This window comes from Phyllostomus hastatus, unplaced genomic scaffold (assembly GCF_019186645.2).
Source record: "Phyllostomus hastatus isolate PE091 unplaced genomic scaffold, TTU_PhHast_1.1 phas_contig_86, whole genome shotgun sequence".
NCBI lineage: Eukaryota > Metazoa > Chordata > Mammalia > Chiroptera > Phyllostomidae > Phyllostomus > Phyllostomus hastatus.
The window spans coordinates 92,008,767-92,030,882 of record NW_025333977.1 but is presented as its reverse complement, the minus strand read 5'-3'; the positions used below and the strand labels follow the sequence as shown (position 1 = coordinate 92,030,882).

Below are 22,116 nucleotides of genomic sequence, written 5' to 3'. Positions count from 1 at the left end.
ATGGAAGCCTTGATTTTCCTCCCACCTTGGTGTTACCTCTAATCACGCAAGTCTGGCTGGAACCTGGCAGAGTGAGCAAACCATGGGCTTTGCAGTCAGAGAGGCTGGGCTCACCTCTCCTATTTAATGTGATTGCATGCTGATTACTTGAAAATTATTAGCATCGATTTCCTCTACTATAAAATGGTAATAAATAATACTCGGTGCAAAATGTTATCACAAAGATTAAATGAAATAATGCATGTCAAGTGCTTAGGACTGTGCTTGACAAGTAACAAGCCTTCAGTGGCTAATTACATAAAGAAAGATTGTCTAATTCTAGTCATCTCCCTTAGGCTAGGCAACCTGTTGTTACAGTGGTTTATCTCTGACAAATTATCTTGCAAAATTCTTCTTTCCTTTATAATGAAGCCAGAAAGCTCCTGTGCCTTTCAGATAGCCCTTTGGGGCACCCACAGTTAGCTCCCTGTATTTACTTCATACGCAAACATGGTTTCTGTGTGTTCTTCCCTCACTCGGGGGACGCACCGGGGACGCACCAGAACCCTTCGGAACAAAGACGCTATTTCCTCCTGTGGGCCCCCCCTCTGCAGACCACTTCCCATGTGCGCCACCCCCACCCCGGTGTTTCCTGCAGGTGGCGGCAGAGCACCCCTGCGGTGCCCCGTTGTCTCAGGGCTCCTCTCTAAAGGCCGCCCTCACCACTGGCTGCCTTCCTTTAAATCGGTGGTTGTCAGTCTTTTACCCAGGCAGCTTTAAAGCTTTAAAAATACAAAGAGACTGAGGGAGGGGCAAAGGGTGGAAGTGGGAGGGAGGTGGGGAGGGCTGGGGAGGGTGGGCTGGGATGGGATTAAAAGACAGAAAACTGTACTTGAACAACAATTAAAATGTAAAAAAAAGTTGAATTTAAAAAAGAAAAAAATACAAAGAGATCAACACCTGGGCCTCATGCCCAGAGATTCTGTTTAATTAGTGCAAAGGCGATCCAGGCGTCAGGAGTTTTGAAAGCTGCCTCAGGCTTGAGGAAAGTTCCTGAAGTCCCCCTCCATCCAAGGGGGCAGATCTCAGGTGAACCAGCTTCCTGCCCCTGAGGCTTTTCTGAGGTGGGGTGGGGAGGCGTGGGGGCATCTGGAAACAGTTCCTGTCTCTCCCACACCCAAGAGACCCCTAAGTGAGGAGACGTGGTGGAGGACTACCCAAACGTGGTGGGCTCCACCCTGTCGCTCGTAGGTGGCGCTGCACCTGCCTTAGGTTGAGGCAGGAGGAATGATGTCCAAACCAGTGGTTTCACAGTCAAAGAAAAAGAGACTAGCAATGTTGCGCAGACGCAACAGTGGCCATCTCAGGGTGGTGGGATAAAGGGCGGCCTCCCGGATCCAACCAACATCCACTGCCGCCTCGCCTCGCTAGTCTGCTAGTCGGGGCTGAGGTTGCGCAGACGCAGAGACACTAAGACGTAGGCCCTGCCCCCAGGGTTTGTAAAATGTTGTTTGAACTTCGGGTGATTCTTTTCTTTCTCTTCTTACCTGGGCTTTCCAAATATTTTGCAGTCAGAATGTCTCACTTTTGTGATAACTTTTCTTTAAAGAAAGAAAAGGTGCAGCCAGAGCTATTAAACTAGGTTTTTCCCGGCCATGAGCCCCTTGTTATTCATCTTTGTGCCTTGGGCCCCGAGTGCAGGTCTCCAGCACGGTGGGCATTTAATACATGTCGGTTGAATGACTGTTTGATCTTTGTCCTCCGTGTAGTCCTCCCAAGAACTGAGGACCGGTTCATAAACAGAATCTGGAAATAGGACCAAAAGATCTATAAAGCGCCGTAGCACTTCTGAGTGACGACTGATGCTAGTTGCCTAGGCCCTGTTTTCAAATACAGACAGGATGCAAACTTTCTGGAAAATGACTACGAAGCAGTAAAAGCCATTGCCTCTGAGAGAGGAGGCTCTCAGCAGCGCGCTGTGCAGGTGGGAGGTCAGCTCTGCCAGCAGTGACCTGACCTGCTCCGGACCTGCAGCCAGACCTGCTCTCCTGCCCTGAAAACATCCCTGGAGTCACTCGGGCCTCAGTTCTATCCATAAATTGGGGGCGATAATGCCCACCTGGAAGGTTGTTTGGTGTCAGGACTCATTAACTGATGAAGATTTTCAGAACCAACCCTTGGTTAGGTGGCGGTGTCTGGCGGGGAGGAAGGCGGACGGCTCGCTGCCTTCACTGGGCCAACCGTCTGGTGCGCAGGAGGGCAGCAAACGCCATCTGTACAGCGTCCCGGGGGCGCCTGGCTGAGCTTAATGACCAGCCCCCAACGAACAGGAAGCACTGCCCTCACCCCTTCCCACTGCCACTCAGTGACGAGGACTCAGGTAAAAACGACGTGGGAACGCGGCCCACTGTGTTGGGTGTCATTACCACCCCGCGGGGAACCCACCCCGAAGGGAGCAGCACGGTGAGCCCAGGCCGGGAGTCTCAGAGAGGAGACGCAGGGCAGTGGGAGAGTGAGTGGCAGGTTCCAACGTTGCCAAGTTCGAAGTGGGGTCTCACAAACTGGCACCGTGCAGGGCTCTCACGCAGCACTCCCAACTGCTGCTAAGAGGGTTTCCTGCCCTGTTTCCCTTCCTCATCACGCCCCAACTGCATTAAGTACATTGTTCAAATCTTCCTAGTTCGGGGGTGCCCATGGGTTGCATGCTGTCCAGGAAGGCTAGGAATGCAGCCCAACACAAAACTGTAAATTTACTTAAAACCTTTGTTTTACTCATCAGTTTTTGTTAGTGTTTGTGTATTTAATGTGTGGCCCAGAGATGCCAAAAAGTTGGACATCCCTGGTAGACTTTAGTAGGGAAGTTGGAGAGAAACGCCGCCAGTGAAGCTTTACTGCAGGCTCTCCGTCTGGAAGGGCTGGTGGGGGCACTGGGTTCACCGAGCTGCCCCTTGGCTGGCCCAGGTGTTGCTGATGTCGGCGATGACATCGCTGATTGTGGCTGCACTGCATAGTCACATAAACTACCTGAAAACTCCTTCATTTGCTCCTCTGGAACCCCAGGGGCAAGTGCCGGGCTGGGGTCGCTTACTTCCATTTCCAGATGAGAGAGGGAAGGCCTGTGTGAGATCACGGAGACAGTGACAGTGGGCTGGCCCCAGGTGCTCTTTCCGCCACAGCACTCAGTGCAGAGGCGGGGCTTGGGGGAGCATCGTGAAACCTTGTTCTCAAGGTCAAAGGCTCACCTACCTGCTTACTCTGACGCTCCCACCTTGCTCTCCAGCCTGACTCTACCTAGTCTTCCTCTTCAAATTCCTCCAGCAAGGACCAAGAGCCTGGGCAAAATCCATGCTAATGGTTTTTCCAACTTTGCCTCTGGATCATGCCTGTAGAAGACCCCTCCCTCATTTTTCCTCTTTCTACTTGGAAGCAAATCAGAACGTGGACCAGAGGAGGGTCTCGAGGGCCTCCTCAAGCTGTAGCGTGTGGCCTGTGGATCTGTCTGTGGCCCCCTGTGGACTACAGGGCCCGTGAGGGCAAGGCTTGCATTTTGCAGAGTGCTGTTGCCGCAGAGCCTAGCACAGTACCTGGCACTTAGGCGCTACATTTAGATTTGCCCAGTCAAAGAAAATTTCAAGTGGTGGGATTCTAATTTGGGAGAGAAGAGTTGAGAAAATGTCTTGCCATGAACTTGGGGTGCTTCCCCATTTCCAGTAGCCGGGAACGTGCCTGGCTCTGGAGCTTCACCGGCCAGCCCGCGTGGAGGTGCTCTTCCTTGGCTCTGACCACATGCACGCGCCCGTCTGTCGTAACTTCTTTCCCGGATGTCACTGCTGCACTGGGCTCCTGAACCCTTCACAGATAGCAGCCCTTCTACATGGTTTATGTAATGCTGCTTAACAGAGCATTTTGCACTTAGCAGGAGATCAGGTATTTGTTGAATCAATTTAACTGAGGTCACACAATTGTTAGAATATTGGCCTCTGACCACCTTATCTATGATCTTGTTCATGTGTCAAGGGACCTGAGGTATCAGGCTGGGACCTGAAGGGTTAATCATAAGCTGCACGTTTTTCTTGAAGCCTAATGTTTTCCTTCCTTAGAAACAGTGTGGGCGTCCGAATAGAGTGGAAGATGGGAAGGAGGAGAGAACTGGAATCCAGAATGGGTGTGGCAGTGGAGGAAAGATGGCTGTCCCTCTGAAATGCACCTTTTCTCTCTCGGGAGCCCAGGCCCCGCAGGACGCGGCTGGAGTAGAGCGCGGGGTGAAGAGCTGCAGCGGAACCTGGTTTGGTTTGAACAGCAGAGGGCGGCAGGTGGTAGTGTTTCCTCCCGCCGGAGAGAATTCCAGTCCTTTCCTGATTCTCCTTCAAAGTGGGAGGGCGGTGAGGTGACGGGAAAGAGCCGCAGGTAAAATCAACCAGCACTGAATTCTTAATTCGGCTGATCTCTGAAGAAATCTCCAAAGGGTATTTTTCTTGCCAGTCAATGGCCAAGATTCTGACCCTACGACCTGACAGTGAAGGCAAAAATCCTTGTATGTCTAGAAAAGAAGGCAGCAACCGACTCCCGAGTAAAAATATCCCTACCCCATTTTTCTAAATCCCTCATCACCAGCCACAAAACACAGTTCAAAACTACATATTGAGAATGCTAAAAGAATAAAAGTGATCAAAGGAAGCTCAAAATAAATGTCCTAAACCTTGAGTGAACCCTCATTTCTATTCTCTGCCCCTTTGTGCTTGTTTCATGGGAATCTGTGTTCAGAGGAGAAAGGAAAAGGGATTTTAGATGATTTGAGATAATGAGACTTGGGAATTAAATGAATGGATATAAGAAAAACAATTTCTAAAAATTTGGGTATGATTTCTGGTTTGGAGTTTTAACCCTTCATGTTTTTTGTTGTTGTTCAGGTACAGCTGTCTCCAATTCCCCCGACCCCAGCCCTCCACCCCAGCCTCGACCCTACCCCACTTTGGCTGTCTGTATGTCCTTCATACACGCCCCTTGATGACCCTCCCCGCCGGTCACTGTCCGTTTGCTCTTTAGTTCGATATCTCTTAACCCTTCATGTTTGTCATCTGGCCAAACCAGACACGATTTTCTGAAATTGTAGAAAATATTTTTCTAAATTTTAGGAAGTCTTCCTACCTCTGCTCATTCCTAAATGAACATGAAGCTGCAATTGAAAATATGTAAATGCAGCTCTGTCCCAAAAGCAGTAGAACTGCCTCTGAACTAGTTCCTTACTTCCCGACTGTTTTCACTATCCTTTAGTTCTAAGCACTTTTTCTTCAACTTTGATTTATTTCTGACTCAATTGTAATAGAAATGTTTTATAATCTCTAAATGTATGAGATTTTAAAAAGTTATCCTTCTCTTACTGATTTCTAACTTAATTGTATCATGGCTGGACTAGTTGGTCTAAACGATACTGTTTTCTTGACTTTTGGATGAGACTTGCTGCATTAATCAGTTTTTGTGAAAAGTCCTGAGGGTTCTTGAGAGGAATGCATGAGCACTGACTGTGGGGCGCAGTCTCTCTGGATGGGTGGCCATGGGTCAGTCACATTGTTTTATGGGGGTTTCTAGTCCACCTCCCTCTCCCAACCTTGCTTGGTATTTTGGTTAGAGAGCATTTAGTGTGTCCTCCAAAATAAAAAGGATGAAAATATGACTTTTAACAGAATAATACAAGAAATCTATAGCCTGTCCCACAAAACAGCTGAGGGGAAAGGAACACCAGGAGGCGGTTGAGCACTGTATGCATTGCGCTCACGGTGCCCCAGACAGCCTACAGGCCTGTCAGGAAGGGGTGGGGGTGGAAGCCAAGAACAGTTAGGGTGGCAGTGTTGTAGCTTCTTTTTCATAAATCATATTCCCAACCTGGAAGCCAGGACCTCAGCTTTGGATACTGTCTTTCTGGATGAATGTTTTGAGCTCTCATCCCTATCCCCTAAACTCTTTTTAATGAATGGAACCACCTCCCAGAGTCTCAGGACCCACAAGAGGTTAGAACGGGGCTCTGAGGACATGGGAGAGTGCAAAGCTGACCTGGGGGCTCTGTCCCCAGTTAGGGACGCCCACGCCTGGTGGCCCTCCGCTGACTCTCCACAGTACTCACTGCAGTATGGTAACCCTTGGTGTTCTCAGAGTCTGACACGTTGAATCAAGTAGGACGTCACACTGAGTGAGCCTGCAGGAGAGCCTCGACAGCGCAGGGTGGGCGGGGCTGTGGGGTGTGGCCGCTGCTCCTCTAGTAGCAGGCTCTGAGAGCAACTTCTCCTGGGTCAATGGCACTTCACAATCCCATTAGTGTATCACGGGAATGCAAGGGCCCAGAGCTCCATTCTAGGCGAGGGTGCCACAGGACACGCATGACTGAGCCTGTGCTGACTTGTGTGTGGGCCTGGGAAACCAGTTCAGATGTTTCTAGCTCATACAACTGAACGGCCTTTCTTGGCTTCTATGAATGGACTCCTGAGTCACTGGGAAAGGGTGTGAGGGAGGACAATTAATTACTCCAACTATCAAATGACTTAAAAAGTTAAGGAAGAAATTCTCCTCCAACAAGTAGATGTGCAACAAGGGAGGGTCAGAACCTCAGTGACAGTCTTCCTCTGTGTCGCTTGCCAAGTTCAGCCACTCAAAGCACTGCAGTCAAGACCTGCTCCTTTCATTAGCTGAATAACCATGACCTCTCTGGAGGGTAAGAAAACCCCAGCTTCACCGGGTGGTTGGAAGGAACAGAAAGCATAACAGTTGTGAATATGCAGTGGAAAGGTCTGGCACAGTTAATGCCCTGCTCTTCGTGGCAGAAAAGAAATCAGTCTGCATGGAGAGTCAGAAGCAAGCTGGGCAAGAGGAGTGAGTCTCTGGACCAGCACCATCAGATATATTACAAAGAAAATATTTTGCAAAAATAAAATGAGAGGAATGTGATGCTTCATTTTCTTTTCTCCAAAGAGTTCTTTTCTTAAAAAAGAATTCTTTTTATAAAACGCAGAAACAGGCGTCATTGGAAACACACTGGCAATGCCAGGAGGTCAGTCAGCTGACTAGGGGTGCAAGTTTTCATCCCCCTGTCTGGCCAGGTTACTTTGAAGCTCTGATTCTGGGACACGGAGCCACAGCACCTGAGGTGGGAACATCAGGCCAGCTCTTTGAAGACGTGGAAGCTGGAGATGGGGCATGTGGGGGTGGGGAAGGCAAGAAGGGGCAGCTCCGGCCATTCCCACCCTTCCCAGAGCAGGGAGTGGCCGATCCACTCAGGTCTCAGGAGGCCATTCTTGCCACACCCCCTGCACAGCAAGTTTTGGGAGCAAGGTACAGAATCTTCTGTTTCTTCTTCTGATGGAGTCTCATTGTTTTCAGAATCAGAAGTTCAGGACAAAGGGTCTCAACAAGGGATACCTTTGGTATCACACCTTAGATCTACACAGTGCTCATGGGGTTTCACGTCATGTACAGAAGCACTTGTCCCCTGGGAGCTGTGTGACCTCCCAGAGAGACCCCGGGCTCAGAAAGGCTGCCCACACTGAGCCCAGGTGTTGATTCCCGTTCCAAGGTTCTTGCCACGTGATGCTTGCTGCCTTTGTGTGATTTTCATCTAAGTCATACTTCAGCCTTGGAAAGATGGGATGGGCAGAAATGATACTCCTCTTTGTTGAGTTGGGACACTGAATAACAAATTCATACAGAAAACCTGGCACAAGAAGGCAGGTCTTGTCATTGGCCAGGACCTGTGTTTCAGTTAAAAGCAACCTGGAGACGGGGAGCAGCAAAAGAGGCGCAGGGCGGTGAAGGTGGGGCGGCGTGGACCAGGGACAACCAGAGACAGACTATTCAGGGCAACTTCCCGTTGTCCAGCAGAAAGTCACAGCTTCCTCTGCCTCCTGCCTCAGCTTCCTCTTCTGAAAGTCTCCCAAGGGGCTGCAGGGAGGAGGGAATGGGGAGTTGCCACTTGGGGGGCACCGCTGCAGTCGGGATGATGCAAGTCTGGAGATGAGTGGTGGTGACGGCCGCGCAACTTGTCAAGGTGCTTAACACCAATTAAAATGGCGGAGGTGGTGCATTTTATGTTGCGTATGTTTTACACAGTTTAAAAAGTGCCCCAAGGGGACAAGCCCACTAAAGGTTTCCAAGTTTTCGTCAACTCTGAAAGTTGATGGTCTTTATCCTAATCGGAAGTTTTCTCCCAGATTAGCTTCACCTTTCCAAGTGTCTCCTCTCCCTCATCTCTCGGAACCCTCTCCCACGAGATTCCAGCTCTGTTCTCACTGCAGAAAGTGGGCCTCTGAGCGGAACACCTGATGGCTGGCACTACGGCCACGGGCCATGTCTGTGCTCAGTCACGTCCCGTGTCACGTGGCTGGGGACTGACCTTCTCTGCTGCAGGTGGTACTAGGCATTTAAGAAAACTTAAAGTGCATTTACTAAATTGGGCTTGACCTAAAAGCTGGGTTAAGAATCCTTGTCCCTGAAGAGGAAGCCTGGGAGGTAGGTTCAGGCCTCCCTACCCCAGCATATTGATGCAGGCGAGTGGCAGGGCTGGGGTTGGAAGGCAGGTGCAAAAGCCCAAGCACCCACGCAGTCCTCAGACAACTTCTCAGAGGTGGCATGGGTGGGCACCCTGCCCAGCCCAGGTCCTAACAGAAATCCACTCCAGCTCAGACTTCTCAGAAAGGGCCGCTGGCTCAGAGGGCAGATGCTGAGTCTCAAGCCCCCAGCCTGGTTCCAGCCTGGGTATCAGTGCAGACGCCGGGCCGCGGCAGCACCGCGAAGCTGTCAGGTGAGTGCGTCGTGCCCAGCCCGCCTTCGCATCTGTGCTTCTTTTCAACAAAAGGTGATCAGTGGTCTAAGCTGTCCTGGAACAACTGAACTAATATTGACTTGTTCCCAAGATGGCCTAGTGTTTGATTTTTAGCCCGATCTGACTCTTCTTCCGTGTGGAAACATTTCCCTCATCCATAATCTCCCCTCCACTCCTATTCCCAAAGTGTGATCTGTGCAAGCTGAAGAGGTAAGCTGAACCAGGGAAGATCCTTGTCATTCTGGGAACAGTTCTCTCTGAGGTGTCGTCATGGGTCAGCAGGAGAAAGGGCTGATGGGCCATGAGGGGATCACACAGACCTGGAGCCAATCTCGAAGCAGCCAGTGGTGTGGCCGCTGGCTCTGGGAGGAAGGAGTGGGGTTGTACTTGGGAACACTCATGAGTGTCCCTACAGGGAAAAAGGATGTAACTTTAGAATAGAACTGCCTCCTTTAGATAATTGGGTGTTTTTGGAAAGCTCTGTAAATCAGATTCCTGGAGTTCAAAGTGATCAATTTTTCTTTAGCTTTGAAGGATGTGCCACTATATCTCCCTAAAACGGTATGGTGGGACATATGCCAGCTCTGAGGGTAGCAAGCAGCTGCTGTGGAAGGACAGACCCCAGGAAACAGCTCCTTATAGGAATGCTTCAATTCACTGAGGAAAAAACAAAAAATGCTTGGGTAGTGACAGGCATGTGGAGGCTGGACAAGGGCCCGCACAGCGAGGAACGGGGTCAAGGGGCTGGCACCGGCTCAGGGGTGTCGGCAGGCCGTGGAGCTGCAGTGCAGCTCAGCACAGCACAGGCACCCGCTCCCACAGCCTGTCACGATCCCAGGCCGGGGACCGGGCTGGGCCGGGTAGTGAGGTCCAAAGCTGTTGCTTTAGCAGCAAGAGGCCTTCAAGAGGTGGTCCTCCCTCCTGTTTCTTAAGCCAGGTCTTCAAAGTATAGCTCCTTTCAAGTGCATCTGTGGCCGTTTTCTTCTGCAGTGGACTCTGTGGTAAGGTTCTACTTACCTCCCCCTTGAGAAAGCTCTCAACTCATATCGAACAGTTTGACTTTCTATATCTTATTTGTTACCTGTGTCTGTAAACACTAAGCTAGCAGTGCCAAGATGCCTGCTCTCCCTCAGCACCTGCTTATGTGTTCAGAGTTAATTTCAAGGTGGCAACACAGCTCAGAAGAGCTCACTGATGCCGAGAAGGATCTGTATGAAATATGCAAGGGCTGCGTGCACACCTACTACAGAAAGGTGGGTTAACCAGAAGACTTGCAGTTCCCACCCACCCACCCCTTGAGAATTCCAGTTATTGAAGTTTGAAAACATTTTGGACCTGCATCAAGACAAGTTTTGGCTTTTCTCTGTTCAGCACTGACCCCCTAATGCCTTTGCTTCTGTGCCTCATTGCGCCTTCCCGGGACTCATCTCACTCAGGCCGGGCAAAGGCTACAAGCTTTGCATGAATAGGAGCCTCAGAAATGCATGCAATTAACAAAGCGGGGCTAAGATGTGTGCTCACGCATATGTACACTTTTGCTTCACTAAATGTCGAGTGGAGCATCCTGTTACAGCAGTTACCTCAGTGTGTGTTCCTCACCTGCATCACATTCCCCTGTGCCCACTGCTTCCTTTAAAGAGCAGAGTAGCAAAGTCACTCACTCTTCTCTCCCAGTCCCCAGAGCTGAAAAAGTTCCCAGATTGCCTTCTGGAACACAGATACCTGGCATTTCCCTCCCTCTGCTTGCAGATGACATCTCTGATACATGCCAGCAGCACAGGCTGGAGATACAGGAGTCACCGGGCACCTACAAGCTGACAGCTGCGGGCTCCATGGGAGCTGGTGCCTACCCTATGAAATGCAAGACAGGCAGAGCCAGACCCTCCTCCCCGCAGCTTCCTCCTTCTCTAAGATACACTTACGCTACACATGCAATATGCACTTCCTCCCACAGCGGAGCACTGCACCGACCCACACCTGCCAGATTTAGTTCTGTGGCATTACCCACATCCACAGGGGACTATTTTGTCCTGGCAGAACTCCTACTTTCAACCACTTGTCTCTGGCCCCGACTCAACTCCATTGGCTTCTTCCACAGAACTTACCACGTTTTGGGCAGCATGGTCTTTCTTGGATTTTGTGGTCATTGTCATAATAGGGTAACAGATTTCATTGAGATTAGGTGGAATTAGAATAAAAACAATAAAAATCCAACTAGTTAAGTGAAAAGCTTAGGGTTATGAAAAAAGAAGTTTTTTTTTTTTAAATTCTCTACTTTGGACTTAGAGGTAATCTCTAAACTTTTATCCATTATTGGAGATGGAGGCACAGATTTGGAGAAGAGAGTTTCAATGAACTCTGAAAGAAAAAAACGGCAGGGAAGACCAACTCCAACTTCGCTTGAATTGTCTGGGGTTAAAAATCACAATGGTTGCATTCATTGGGAAGGCAGGTGAGAGGCCCGTTTCCATAACCCCAAATAGCTTCTAGCCTAGAAGGAGTTGGAAGTTGATTTGATGTTCTTGCTGGTGGAGGTGCTGGTTCCACTGCCACATCGATCACCCCAGAGCCTGGGAAAGGCCCCAGGGCAGTGTCTCCGTCTCCCTGTCCCTAGAGAAACCTCTGTGAAGACTCTGGGAGGGAGGCCGTCCCGGACTCCTCTTCCGGCACGGCAGGCACAGACACTGCCCAGAAGCCCTGGGGCCAGGCAGAGGGGGGCTCTTGAAGGTGCTGCAATTGCTCCTCATCTGCTATCAAGCCAGCTGTACACAGTGACTGGTGCCCAGTCTCCACAAAATCATACTCAGAACATGATTTTGCTGGACTCTCAAGGGAAGAATAGGTCCCGTTGGAAGAACCAGATAAGGAGGGTAAAGGGGATACAAAAAGAGGGAAATGGGAGGAGAGGGAGGCAAAAGTGGGAAAAACTAAAACTAATGCATTCTTATTTTTTGGCTAGAAAGCAACCACTCTTTATAATGCCATTTTTCATGAACAAAAAAAATGTGTTCTAAGTTTCCAATAATGAAGTTAAATATTTTCTACATAAAGTCAAACTGGCAAAAGAAGAAAATACCAAGCAAGCATTTGAGAGAAATAGAAGTGTGTGTTTTCAAAAAGACATCTAGGGAGAGTTTTCTATCAAAATCTAACTGAATTACATTTGTTTGTTTGTTTTTCCAGTTGGGATGGAACACCCAGAGATGCTCTGGCATAACAATTTATCCTTGTCTAGCTGGTCACTTTGGCAAGGCCACTGTCACAGAACACATTAAAAAAGACAATCATTGTAAAAAAACAGGACAACAATAGCTGCTTCTACCTCCATGCTAGTATTAGGGTCAAGATCATCACACTCTGACTCCTCGGAACTGTTCGTCTCCTTGATGGGCAGCATGAGGAAGGGGGAAGAAAGAGAACACAGTTAGAACACAGACAGTTTTTGCTAGAGAGCGAGGAGAACTTCAGAGAAGCATGGGCAATGGGAAACCGGGCAGAGGAGGACCAGGTGGGTTGCGAGTCACCAAGGGCGGCAGCATGCTCTGCTCAGGAGTGAAGGCTGGGACCACGGACAGCCGGACAGCCGGACAGCCATCATCTCACAGGAAATAGCAATGGAAGCAACTGAATGAAGCATGAGTGCTGTTGAGTTTAAACTGTGGTCTTCCGTGTGACAGGCTGGCCTTCCCGCATGAGAGTGAGGAGAGAATACAATTTCTTTTCCCCAAGAAGGACGTTAGAACAGGTTTCAGTTGTTCTTATTTTGCTCAGGAAGGGGAAAAAGTGCCAGGCAGATAAACACACATTAAAGCACAATTGAACCTCGGCCATCTAATTTCCATTTCCCAGAGTCAGCACTTTCCAGAGGGCACAGTGGAAGAAAACAGATCCCAATGTTTTGAGGCGGGAGGCAACGAGAGTCTGCCAAAGCCTGTAACCCGTGAGTTCAGGGTAATAAGTGGATCATCCCAAAGCAGTGACTTGGGCTTCACCAGTGTGCCACCCTTCCCTGCCCTGCCCAGGCCTGAGGGTGACGTCTGGATTCCGGGGAAAAGAAACGAGACTTTACCAAGGGCACAGTGGCCCTTACGTTCCAAACCTCAGGCGTCACAGGGTTGAGGGTTTGGAAAGCACCCCACATCTCTTTACCCGGCACGAGTTTTCAAACCTAGGGCACTGCCTGCGTGGGCAACTTGGAGAACTCCAGTATGAATCAAGCGCCTTGCATTTCTAAGAGAATAATGCTGCAGATAATTTTGCTATAAAACATCTGCATAGTATAAAGTCATAAAAGAAAAAAAAGAGATACTTACTTACTCGAATCGAAGTTGCCAGGAGAAATAAAAAATAAAAAATAAATTGATCTTGCATGCAAAATCCTGTTAAACTACCTCCCCTCTGGTTCCCACACTGGGGGAAAAAACCCCGTCCTCCCAGATCGCCTCGTGAGAATGCTGCAGGGTGGGAGTGGATGAGAGGTGGGACACGGCTCCGGAATGCCTTACTCACTTTAACAGAGACTTTGTTGCCCAGAATATCCTTGGGTTTACGAGACCCTGTGGCTTCACTTTTACCCGTGTTCTCCACTTCCGCCCGCTTTCTCATGCGTAGAGTGTGCCATGAACATGACTTCCTGTTGTACCAAAAAATGCACCAATCAAAATGGCAGGCCAGGGCAGGGTGAAGCGGTGGGTGGGCTCGCCACCCGTGCTGAGTCAGTGGGTGAGGGGCTCCAGTCCGGCCGGCTGCCGAGGCCCCGCACCTGCAGGCCAGTCCCTGCCTGTGGTGGCGCGCGGGGACCTCGCCTCCCTCGGGAAGCCAGCGAGGATGAAGTCTGACTCCTCCTGACAGATGTGCAAGGTTGACTGCAGCATTTGAGAAAAATACGAGTGCCAGGTTATTAAACGCTACCAGGGGCAATTTTTATAAAATTACTGATGAGATCTTATAGGACTGAGGAGTTCCCTTCCTGAAGGGTATGGTGGGTAGGGGAAGAATGGCGGCGGCCGTGGGGGTGGGGGGCGGGGAGACACAGGAAAGATAAAAGTGGTACCTTCTATAGTGCATAACCCACTGGCACTTTCCCGGGACCAGGCATAGACCCCCAAAAGGGTGATTTTCAGGTTTCCATACCCTCATTTGTGCTTGGGTGGTGACCACTCCCAACTCTGCAGTACAGACAGGATTTTCTGGGGCATTTGACTTAATGAACAGTTGAGCACCACTCATTCATCCGAACAGTTTAGGATAAAGGGTGTTTGGGCCTGTGTTACCCACATCACTCGGTGTTCGTGAATATAGGGCTCTGCCAACCACTAAGAGGTTTTCCCGTTGGGAGAAGAACCACAATATGCCCTCGGGAAGGGGTGGGCAGCAATGCCCTTTCACACAGTCCTAACTTCTTTCTCACCACGAGGGTACTTCTCCACAGACGTGCAAAGAGAAGCTCAAAGCAGAGCTCCTCATGTGGTATGACTCAAAGACGAAGACACCAAAAGCCAAGTCACACACACCATCAGTGGCCCTGGGCAGGTGTCGTCACTTTCAGGCGTGGTCACAGACTCTGGATGAAGCTCTAAGGTTGTCTGAGATAAGTGGGGTTGGCGTCCCTTCAGTGTCTCCTGGTCAGGTTTAGACCTATGTAGACCAAATCTCAATGAAAAGCACTCCCATTGAGGGAGACAGGAGAGAAGGAGGCATAGGAGATTCAGGAGGAAGGAGGGTACCCCAAAATGTACAGCATCCCCTCCACAAAGTTCCACATACACTAGGAATTTTAGGATGTTCTGAGAAAGGTGTCCCCAAAATATTTATCTCTAACACACATGGTCAAAAATCCACCTTCTGCATAGGCAAGAGCAATCATTGTCACATTCTTGAATTTTTTTGGGAGAGGGGGCTCTTTTAAAAGGCAAGAAAGAGTCTTGGCCAGACCATCCCTTGTAGCTCCTAGGCAGGCTGTCTGGGATCCACGCACACCACCAGCTCCTTCCTCCATTTGCTGCATCTGAATGGGAGCCACGCATGGAAGCTGACCTCAGATGGCATCACTCTGTTAACCTCAGACTTTCATCTCATGTCTTTACCCCAAATCCATGCCTCTAGCTCTTTCTGAGAAGGTCCTGAGCCAAGCAAGGACTCCAGGGTAGACAGTGGTGTGGGCTAGTGTGAGTGCGGGGTGTGTCCCTGTGTTTATTGGCACCCTGTGGGTCACTGAGTGTGCTTGGTGGGGAGCTGCAAATGTCATAAATAATGTTCAGGAGGGAGACTCAGAGTAGTGCAAATGGCAGGACAGGCTCAATTTCACATTTTCTTCCCAGAAGAACTCATCATCAAGGTTCGGGGAGCCCCCATCTCTCGGCCACAGCCTCGGAGACGGATGTGGAGACAGGGTCACAGCGACATCGATCCTGCAGGTGTCACACTAACTCTGACCTCTGCGGTATGACCTCTGCAGGCCCTGGGGAGGGGGTGGTATGTGTCATTCACTGGTAAATGACAACTGCTTTAGTCTGTTGCTCTGCACCCCACCCCTGCCTTGTACAAGAGCAGCTGACAAGGAACCAAAATGACCAACTTGTATCAAGTCTGTTGTCTCTCACCCAGCCTGACAACCCTCCTACCTGCCCTCCCACAGAAGGCGTGAAAAAGTGACCGAAAGACCCAAGGGTAAGGAGGAGGATGAGCTCAGGGCTTAGATAATTAGATCACAAATCATGACGAGTTAGTTCTGTAAGGCCACTGATGAATGAGAACTTCAACACCTTGAGTGTCTTTATTTACAAGGTGTCCCCGTAAAGGGCACCCAGGCCAAACACCTTTAGAATAAAATGAATTGGGCCTATTTGTGCCTTAGGGGCCACTGCTGATCTGCAGTTGGGCCTGTAGTTACCCAGCAAGGCCAGGGCGAGGTCGGGAGCCTCTAACACCTGAGCTTCAGAAAAGGCCCATGAAGCACAGTTGTGTTGGTGACCCTGCTCAGACGTCTACTGGGAGCTCCTTCTGTCCCCAGCACCAGGGACCACACAGCATGGCAAGCAGTGGGGTTGCGAGCCAAACACTACCTTCTCCTCCAGTCATTAATTCATGTAAGCACCTCAAGGTCACCCGGTTGGACAGCATCCAGTCTGCATCATTCCTCATCTGAGGTTAGAGGAAAACCAATAGAGGCTATTTAGAAGGGGAGGCTGGGGTTGGAGCTTTAGCAACTGTTTGTGGAGGAAAAGACTGCCAATGCATTCAACCAACTCCTAAAATACAGAAAAGAACAGAAAAGGAAGGGCGTGGGGGGGTGGGGAGTAGGAGAATAATCATTTGTATATTGAAAGTCCCAGAATAGTGAAATGGGGAAAAAGGGTCAACTAGTCTTTAACCTCATTAAAACATGCTCATGGTGAAAATTTATTTACATATTTAAAATAGCACATTAAAGTCCTTAGTTACAGCACAGGTACAATGGTGAACATTGTGACTCTCCATTATATTGCACAGCCTGACTCCGTCCGCATGGGTCTCTTTAAATAGTGCAAATACTTTATACAGGAATGTGTTCGGAAGGGTCTTTGCAACCAAAATAAGAAAAAGAAATATCTTACAAATTGCCATGAACACATATTAAAGGAACAGGGGAGGGGAAATAAAAAAAAAGTACAATCTGTACAGAGGAATTGCCACAGACAACCAAAAAGTTCCCTCTCTCCTGGGAGAAGCAGCGGGCCTCCGACCTCACAGGTCTGTCTGGCATTTGTGCTAAGGTAATTTTTTGGTGTCAATCAAAAAATATATATATCAGTAACTTAATACAATATAAATAGAAGTCCAGTCCAGTGAATCCTGTGGTGGGTCAAGTGGAGCAACGGAAGGCATGCTTTTGTCACCTAGGGTCTCAGTAGGGTCGTTTTCTTAACCGGGGGGGAAGAGAGGGAAAAAATGAACACAAAATTATAAACAAAAAGGAAAGGAAAACCACCGCCACTACCATCAACGAAAACAAAAAAATCCAGCGCAATCCAGCCTGGGCGCCCTGCTGCGTGCGGCTCCAGCACTCGGACATGGGTCCCGGTGGCACTGTCGAGATTAAGCAGCAGTGATTCCCTACCGTGTGTTTGCATGTTTGGGTTCTTTGTTTGTTTTGGAATTTTTTAAATCCACATACTCCTCTCCCGGGGAAGCCAATGAGGCACTTACTTGATGCTCCCGTCACTACTTTCTGCCGCTGCCGTGGCTTTGGTGAGGGGTGCCAGGATGCTGCCCGGGACCCAGCCCTCGGCCGCGGGCGAGTGGTCACTGGCAGGCTGGTACACCAGGCACATGTTCTGCTGGTTGACGGCGAGGACCTGGACCACCTCACCTTGGCTCACACAGATTTCGTTCTCCTTCAGTGCATAGTAATCTTTGATCACAGCCATAGACGAAGTCCCATTGCAGCCTCCCAGGTCACTCTGCTGGGAGACAGGGCGAGAGGAACCCAGATACAAGAAGGCTGGTTTGCAGGGGCTTGCTGGGCATCCTAAAGTGTGCCGAAAAGCCAGACCTCCCACTAGCAGGGTAAATAACAGGCAGAATATTATCTTGAGTAATCACATTATACTCATAAACACACTCTTGTTTCACACAATATATAGTCAAGGGTGGACAGGTAGAGATACTGTCTGGCCTAGGTAAAGGGGTAGCCACACCTTCTACCTGGAAGCCCCTCCCTCACGTGCAACCATCTTGCCTGCATCCTTGGATTAGTGGAGGGAGCAGCATGGTACTGGCAGAGGGACATGCGAGCACCTGGATGAAGTGAAGCCAGGGCAAATGAGTAAAGGGTCATAATGCCCAGTGGGAAGAGCACAGATGCTTTGGTACATTTTTTGTTCCTTTTGAAAAAGCATTGGTCTTACTCTGCATTCTGACCCTCCCTGCGACAGGAATAACAATGAGGCATTTGCCCAATTCATAGGCAAGGTCATGACCCACCCTGACCCAACTCCTGTGGGGAACAGACCTCCTCCAGGGCCCCCTGCACTGATTTATACAGAGGCCCTGCATCCACGGCCTTTTCACGAGGCTCTACACTAGGGAAGCTGCTTCTAGACAGACCTGTGACTCCCAGGTCTGGGAGTCACTCCCAGGGAGGCCTGGCTGCCTTATAGAGCATAGTGAGAACCAGAAATTCTTTAAAATCTGTGACAAAATGCCAATGTGACTTCATCTTATTCATGAGAGCAGGGGTCATGAAGGTGGCAAATCATTTCTGGGTGATTCAATGAAGTCAGTATAGTTACTCTGACACAGAAGTGAATTTAAACATGTTAGTGGAAAAAAAATCAATGTCATCTAATAATTCAGGTAAAAAGAATGAAAGTGTAAAATCAGAATATGTAGGTCAAAATGGAGATGTTCCTGTTCACAGACCCACTGAGTTCCAGAGCACACTGAGGCCTAATCTGATGAACTGACTTGCTGAAGTTCCAGGGCAAGTGAACTGCAGGATTAGAATGGACACCAGATCACCTAATCCCTAATCTAGCACTTTTCCCATTTGTTCTCTGGTTCCTACTACCTTGGAGGATCAAAACAAATGTGTAGTCTAGGTGTACAGTTAAGTCTGTGGCGGCCCTCAGGTGATGTTTAAAGGATGGATTATGTACGGTAAATGTTTAATCCAAGGCTGGCTGCCCCATCACACTCATGAGTAACTTCTTGCCACATCAGCCAATGGGGAGTGAAGAACTATGAGTTTCCATTGGCAGCTCATCATTAGAAAAGGCAATCTCTTTAAAGTGTCAACCACTAGAGCTGTGCCTTTTAGATGGTCTGCAGCACAACTACTCTATTTGGTATAAATCCCACTTTTCACAATTGCTACTACAATAATACCTTAGATTTGTAAAGAGTTTCTGTAGATGACAGTAGCCCTTGAACAGAATGTCTGAGACAGAAGGAACTGGTCTAACACTCAATTTGCAGGGAAGAAAGAGAAACAACAGACTAGTCTGTATCCAGTCTGTATCCTGTCAAAATGATCACCATAAAAAAAATGCTACTTCTTCCCTGGCTGGTGTGGCTCAGTGGATTGATTGTCAGATTGAGAACCGAGAGGTCACTGGTTCAATTCCCAGTCAGGTCACATGCCTGAGTTGCAGGCCAGGTCCCCAGTTGGGGGTGCATGAGAGGAAGCCACACATTGATGTTGGCTTCATTGATTTATTGATTTTATTGATTTTTTCTCTCTAAAAATCAATAAAATCTTTTTTTAAAGATTTTATTTATTTTATTTTTAGAGAGAGGGGAAGGGAAAGAGAAAGGGAGAGAAACATCAATGTGTGGCTTCCTCTCATGCACCCCCAACTGGGGACCTGGCCTGCAACTCAGGCATGTGCCCTGACTGGGAATTGAAACAGGGACCCTTTGGTTCACAGCCCACACTCAATCCTCTGAGCTACACCAGCCAGGGCAAAATCAATAAAATCTTCAAAAAAATGCTACTTCCTAAAAGTGAGCCCTAAGGCTGTTCCCTCAGAGAGGTAAGGATGGGAATAATGGGCTGTCACTTACCTTGCTGGCCTCAAACTTGTCCCCAGGCTGGTGGTAGTCAAACCCTGGATTGCCATTGGAGGTAGATATCTTCAGAGGTGGCAGAGGGGGGTTATAGCTGGAGCCCTTTGGGGGCTTCTCAGAGCCCACGGGGACAGAGGAGTAGGGCCTAGGGCTGGCTTGAAGAGGCCTAGCAGGCTGGGACCTCATCACAGCTGTGCTCCTCTCCTTCCGCTGATACTCAATGGGTGACTGTAGTGCTGCAGAGCAAGAGCTAATGGTTACTTAGAGCTTTTAGAATCCCATAGGGTTTGGAGGCTTCTTAGGGACAGGCTCCGTGACAGGCATAATGGAGGTGTACGAGGAAGACCCTGCCCTTGTTGTTAAGGACCTTGTAATCCACTGTGAGAATAAGAAACCTATCTGAATAATGAAAATATGCATACAAAGCCCAAATAATTGCCATATACGAGGTGCAGAGCGTTGTGCAAAAGAAGGGAGAGAGGACTCTGTAGCATGTGTGCACATGGGGTGTATAAGTATACAGGTGGTGGCGATAAGACCTTCAGAAGGGGGCCGGCTGTCTGACTCTGCCAGGCAGACTTTGCAGGAAGGAAGCAAGTGTGCAGTGTGTCTGGGGAACAGGATGGAGTCAGGTCACGAGGAGGATGGGGCCATACGTCTCCATGGGGAAAGAGGAGATGCGGTGGGTAGGGGAGGCTGGAGGAGCCATGGTGTGAGAGATCTAGAAAACCGAGTCTGGATTTAATCCTGAAGATCACGAAAAGTGACTAGATTCACCGAACCTGAACGTTTTAAATTCGGATTCCATCAACAGAACCACACTCGCAGGACATTAAGCAGCAGCTGGGAGGAGAGACTGCTAACCAGAGCGAGTCGGTGGGAATGTGGACGGATGTGGAGCAGCAAGTGCTCTGGAGGCAGACTCGACTCCAGCCGCCTCGGTGGGAAAGGAAGGCAAGAATCCAGGGTCGCTCGGGTTCGGGTTTGCAGACTGGGAAAATGGTTGCCAAGGGGCAAAGATGTGAACTTTGCTTTACTGATTTGAAGATAACAAAGTCCCAAGGTTTGAGTCCTGAACAGCCAGGCAAAAGCCATACTGGTCAAATTCTGTAATCATGGCTTCAAGGGCTGGCCTGATTGTGTGGGTTTTATCAGTTTTCACTGTAATAAATACTTCAGTGGGTTAATAGCCGGGGCCCAGAGAACTTTCGGTTATAGGGATATTTCTGTAGGGGTAGGTATGAACTCCAGTAGGACATGACATAGGTCACACTTCCTTTCTATTCAAGGTCTCAGGAGGGAAAGACAGGCTCTGAGATGCCTGCACGTGTCTCCGAACAAGCCTGGCCCTGGCCCTGGCCCATCATCACGTCTCTTGAGTGTGTCAGAGCTCAGCCTTTCTCCCTGGGGAGTGTGCTGCAGGCATAAAATATTGAGGTATTGATAATGTAGTTTAGTAACAGCTTCATAATTCACTAAAATTAGGAGAGAGGCCTCTTGGAGCCAATGAACCAGTCTGAATCATGGACTGTGCTCTAAGAAACGCAGTTCTAAGTTTTAAGTAGGCCGCAGAGAGTTGTGAAGCTCGCCTTGTCAAACTGTCCTGCTGAGGCAACACCTGTCTCACGGACCTGGGGCCTTAACTGATTACATGCAGTAACTGCGCTCCAGCGTTTGAGCCTGTGTCCTTCCGCCAGCCTCAATCTGTATAATTTAGGTCGCAGCATCGCGAAAGCTGTGCACGTCCAGACAGGATTGTTTCCAGCTGGCAGATGCAGCGTCTTATGCCTGATCCTGTTTCTTTCTTTGCTTTGTTTGGTAGGGAGCTCATATGTAAATGTGTATTCTACCACGAGCTACTATACCACAGTTTTGTGGGTAAGACCCTAATTTTAAGTTATATAGTTCTGGGTTGAAGTCCTTGTTTCTGTGACTTTGGACAAGTTTCTTAACCTCTCTGAGCCTCTTTTTCCTCACCTCAAAAATATATGATGACAGTACCTGTCTCCCCAGGTTGATGTGAGAGCTAAGTGAGTGTGACAGCACACGAGAGACGCTGCGCACGGTGCCCGGCCCCAGAGAGAGGATGGCCGCCAGCTCCGCTATTTCAGCTATTTCTGGTTTCACCTTCTTGTTCTGCTTTATTTTTCCTTTGTCCTGAACAGATGAATTTAGAAGCCTCATTCCACCTTGGAGTCTATCAGAAATCCCTGATACAGTGAAATTTAATAAATATATTTTATGTATGCACATATTTTTGTACGAAGCTGTTTTATCAACATAAGTATTAATTCAAAGTTGTACATTCGGACACTGTAACTTTTATATGACTTTCATTACTATCTGTCAGGGCTGGGCTGGTGTTTAATTTAGACTTTTTAGAATGAGAAAGAACCCTAGAGATCACTTTACTTACTTGTTTTTTCTCAAACTATTCTACAGTTGGGGAACCAGTGTGAAACTGCTTTGAAGTTTCATGTCCTAACTTAGAAAGTCATGGCATCCTGCTATATATTTCTTTTTATTTGTTTTAAGATAAATACAGGGTCTTAAATCTCCTATCATGGAAGAGATGACTTAGCCAGGCTTTCACACTGTTGGCGGGGGCAGGGGCATTTGAACGGATCTGCCAAATTCCCAGGTGTCTCTAGTTCACACGAGAGAACCCGTGAGAGTAGCAGCCATTAGCCACCAAAGGCGAAGACCCATGTCCTTGATGGCCCCTATGAGGAAGAGGACATGCCCACCTCAGGTGTTTGCCTCGATTATTACCAGCTGGT

General features: G+C 48.9%; 1 protein-coding gene across 20 annotated transcripts in view; it reads right to left on the bottom strand.

The window, feature by feature from the left end:
• KALRN (kalirin RhoGEF kinase) overlaps positions 1-22,116 on the bottom strand; it is a 698,826-nt gene that overhangs the window by 27,959 nt on the left and 648,751 nt on the right. For 10 of the 20 annotated variants that reach the window (XM_045851423.1, XM_045851434.1, XM_045851425.1 and 7 more), the window contains 4 exons: positions 19,334-19,572; positions 16,976-17,232; positions 13,298-13,421; positions 12,111-12,170 (listed from right to left, as the gene is read on the bottom strand). In XM_045851423.1, coding sequence (XP_045707379.1) covers positions 12,111-12,170; positions 13,298-13,421; positions 16,976-17,232; positions 19,334-19,572 — 680 coding nt within the window. Of the gene's footprint in view, positions 1-12,110; positions 12,171-13,297; positions 13,422-16,161; positions 17,233-19,333; positions 19,573-22,116 lie in introns of those variants that run through there. The other 10 variants (XM_045851424.1, XM_045851427.1, XM_045851429.1 and 7 more) reach the window with 3 other exon arrangements.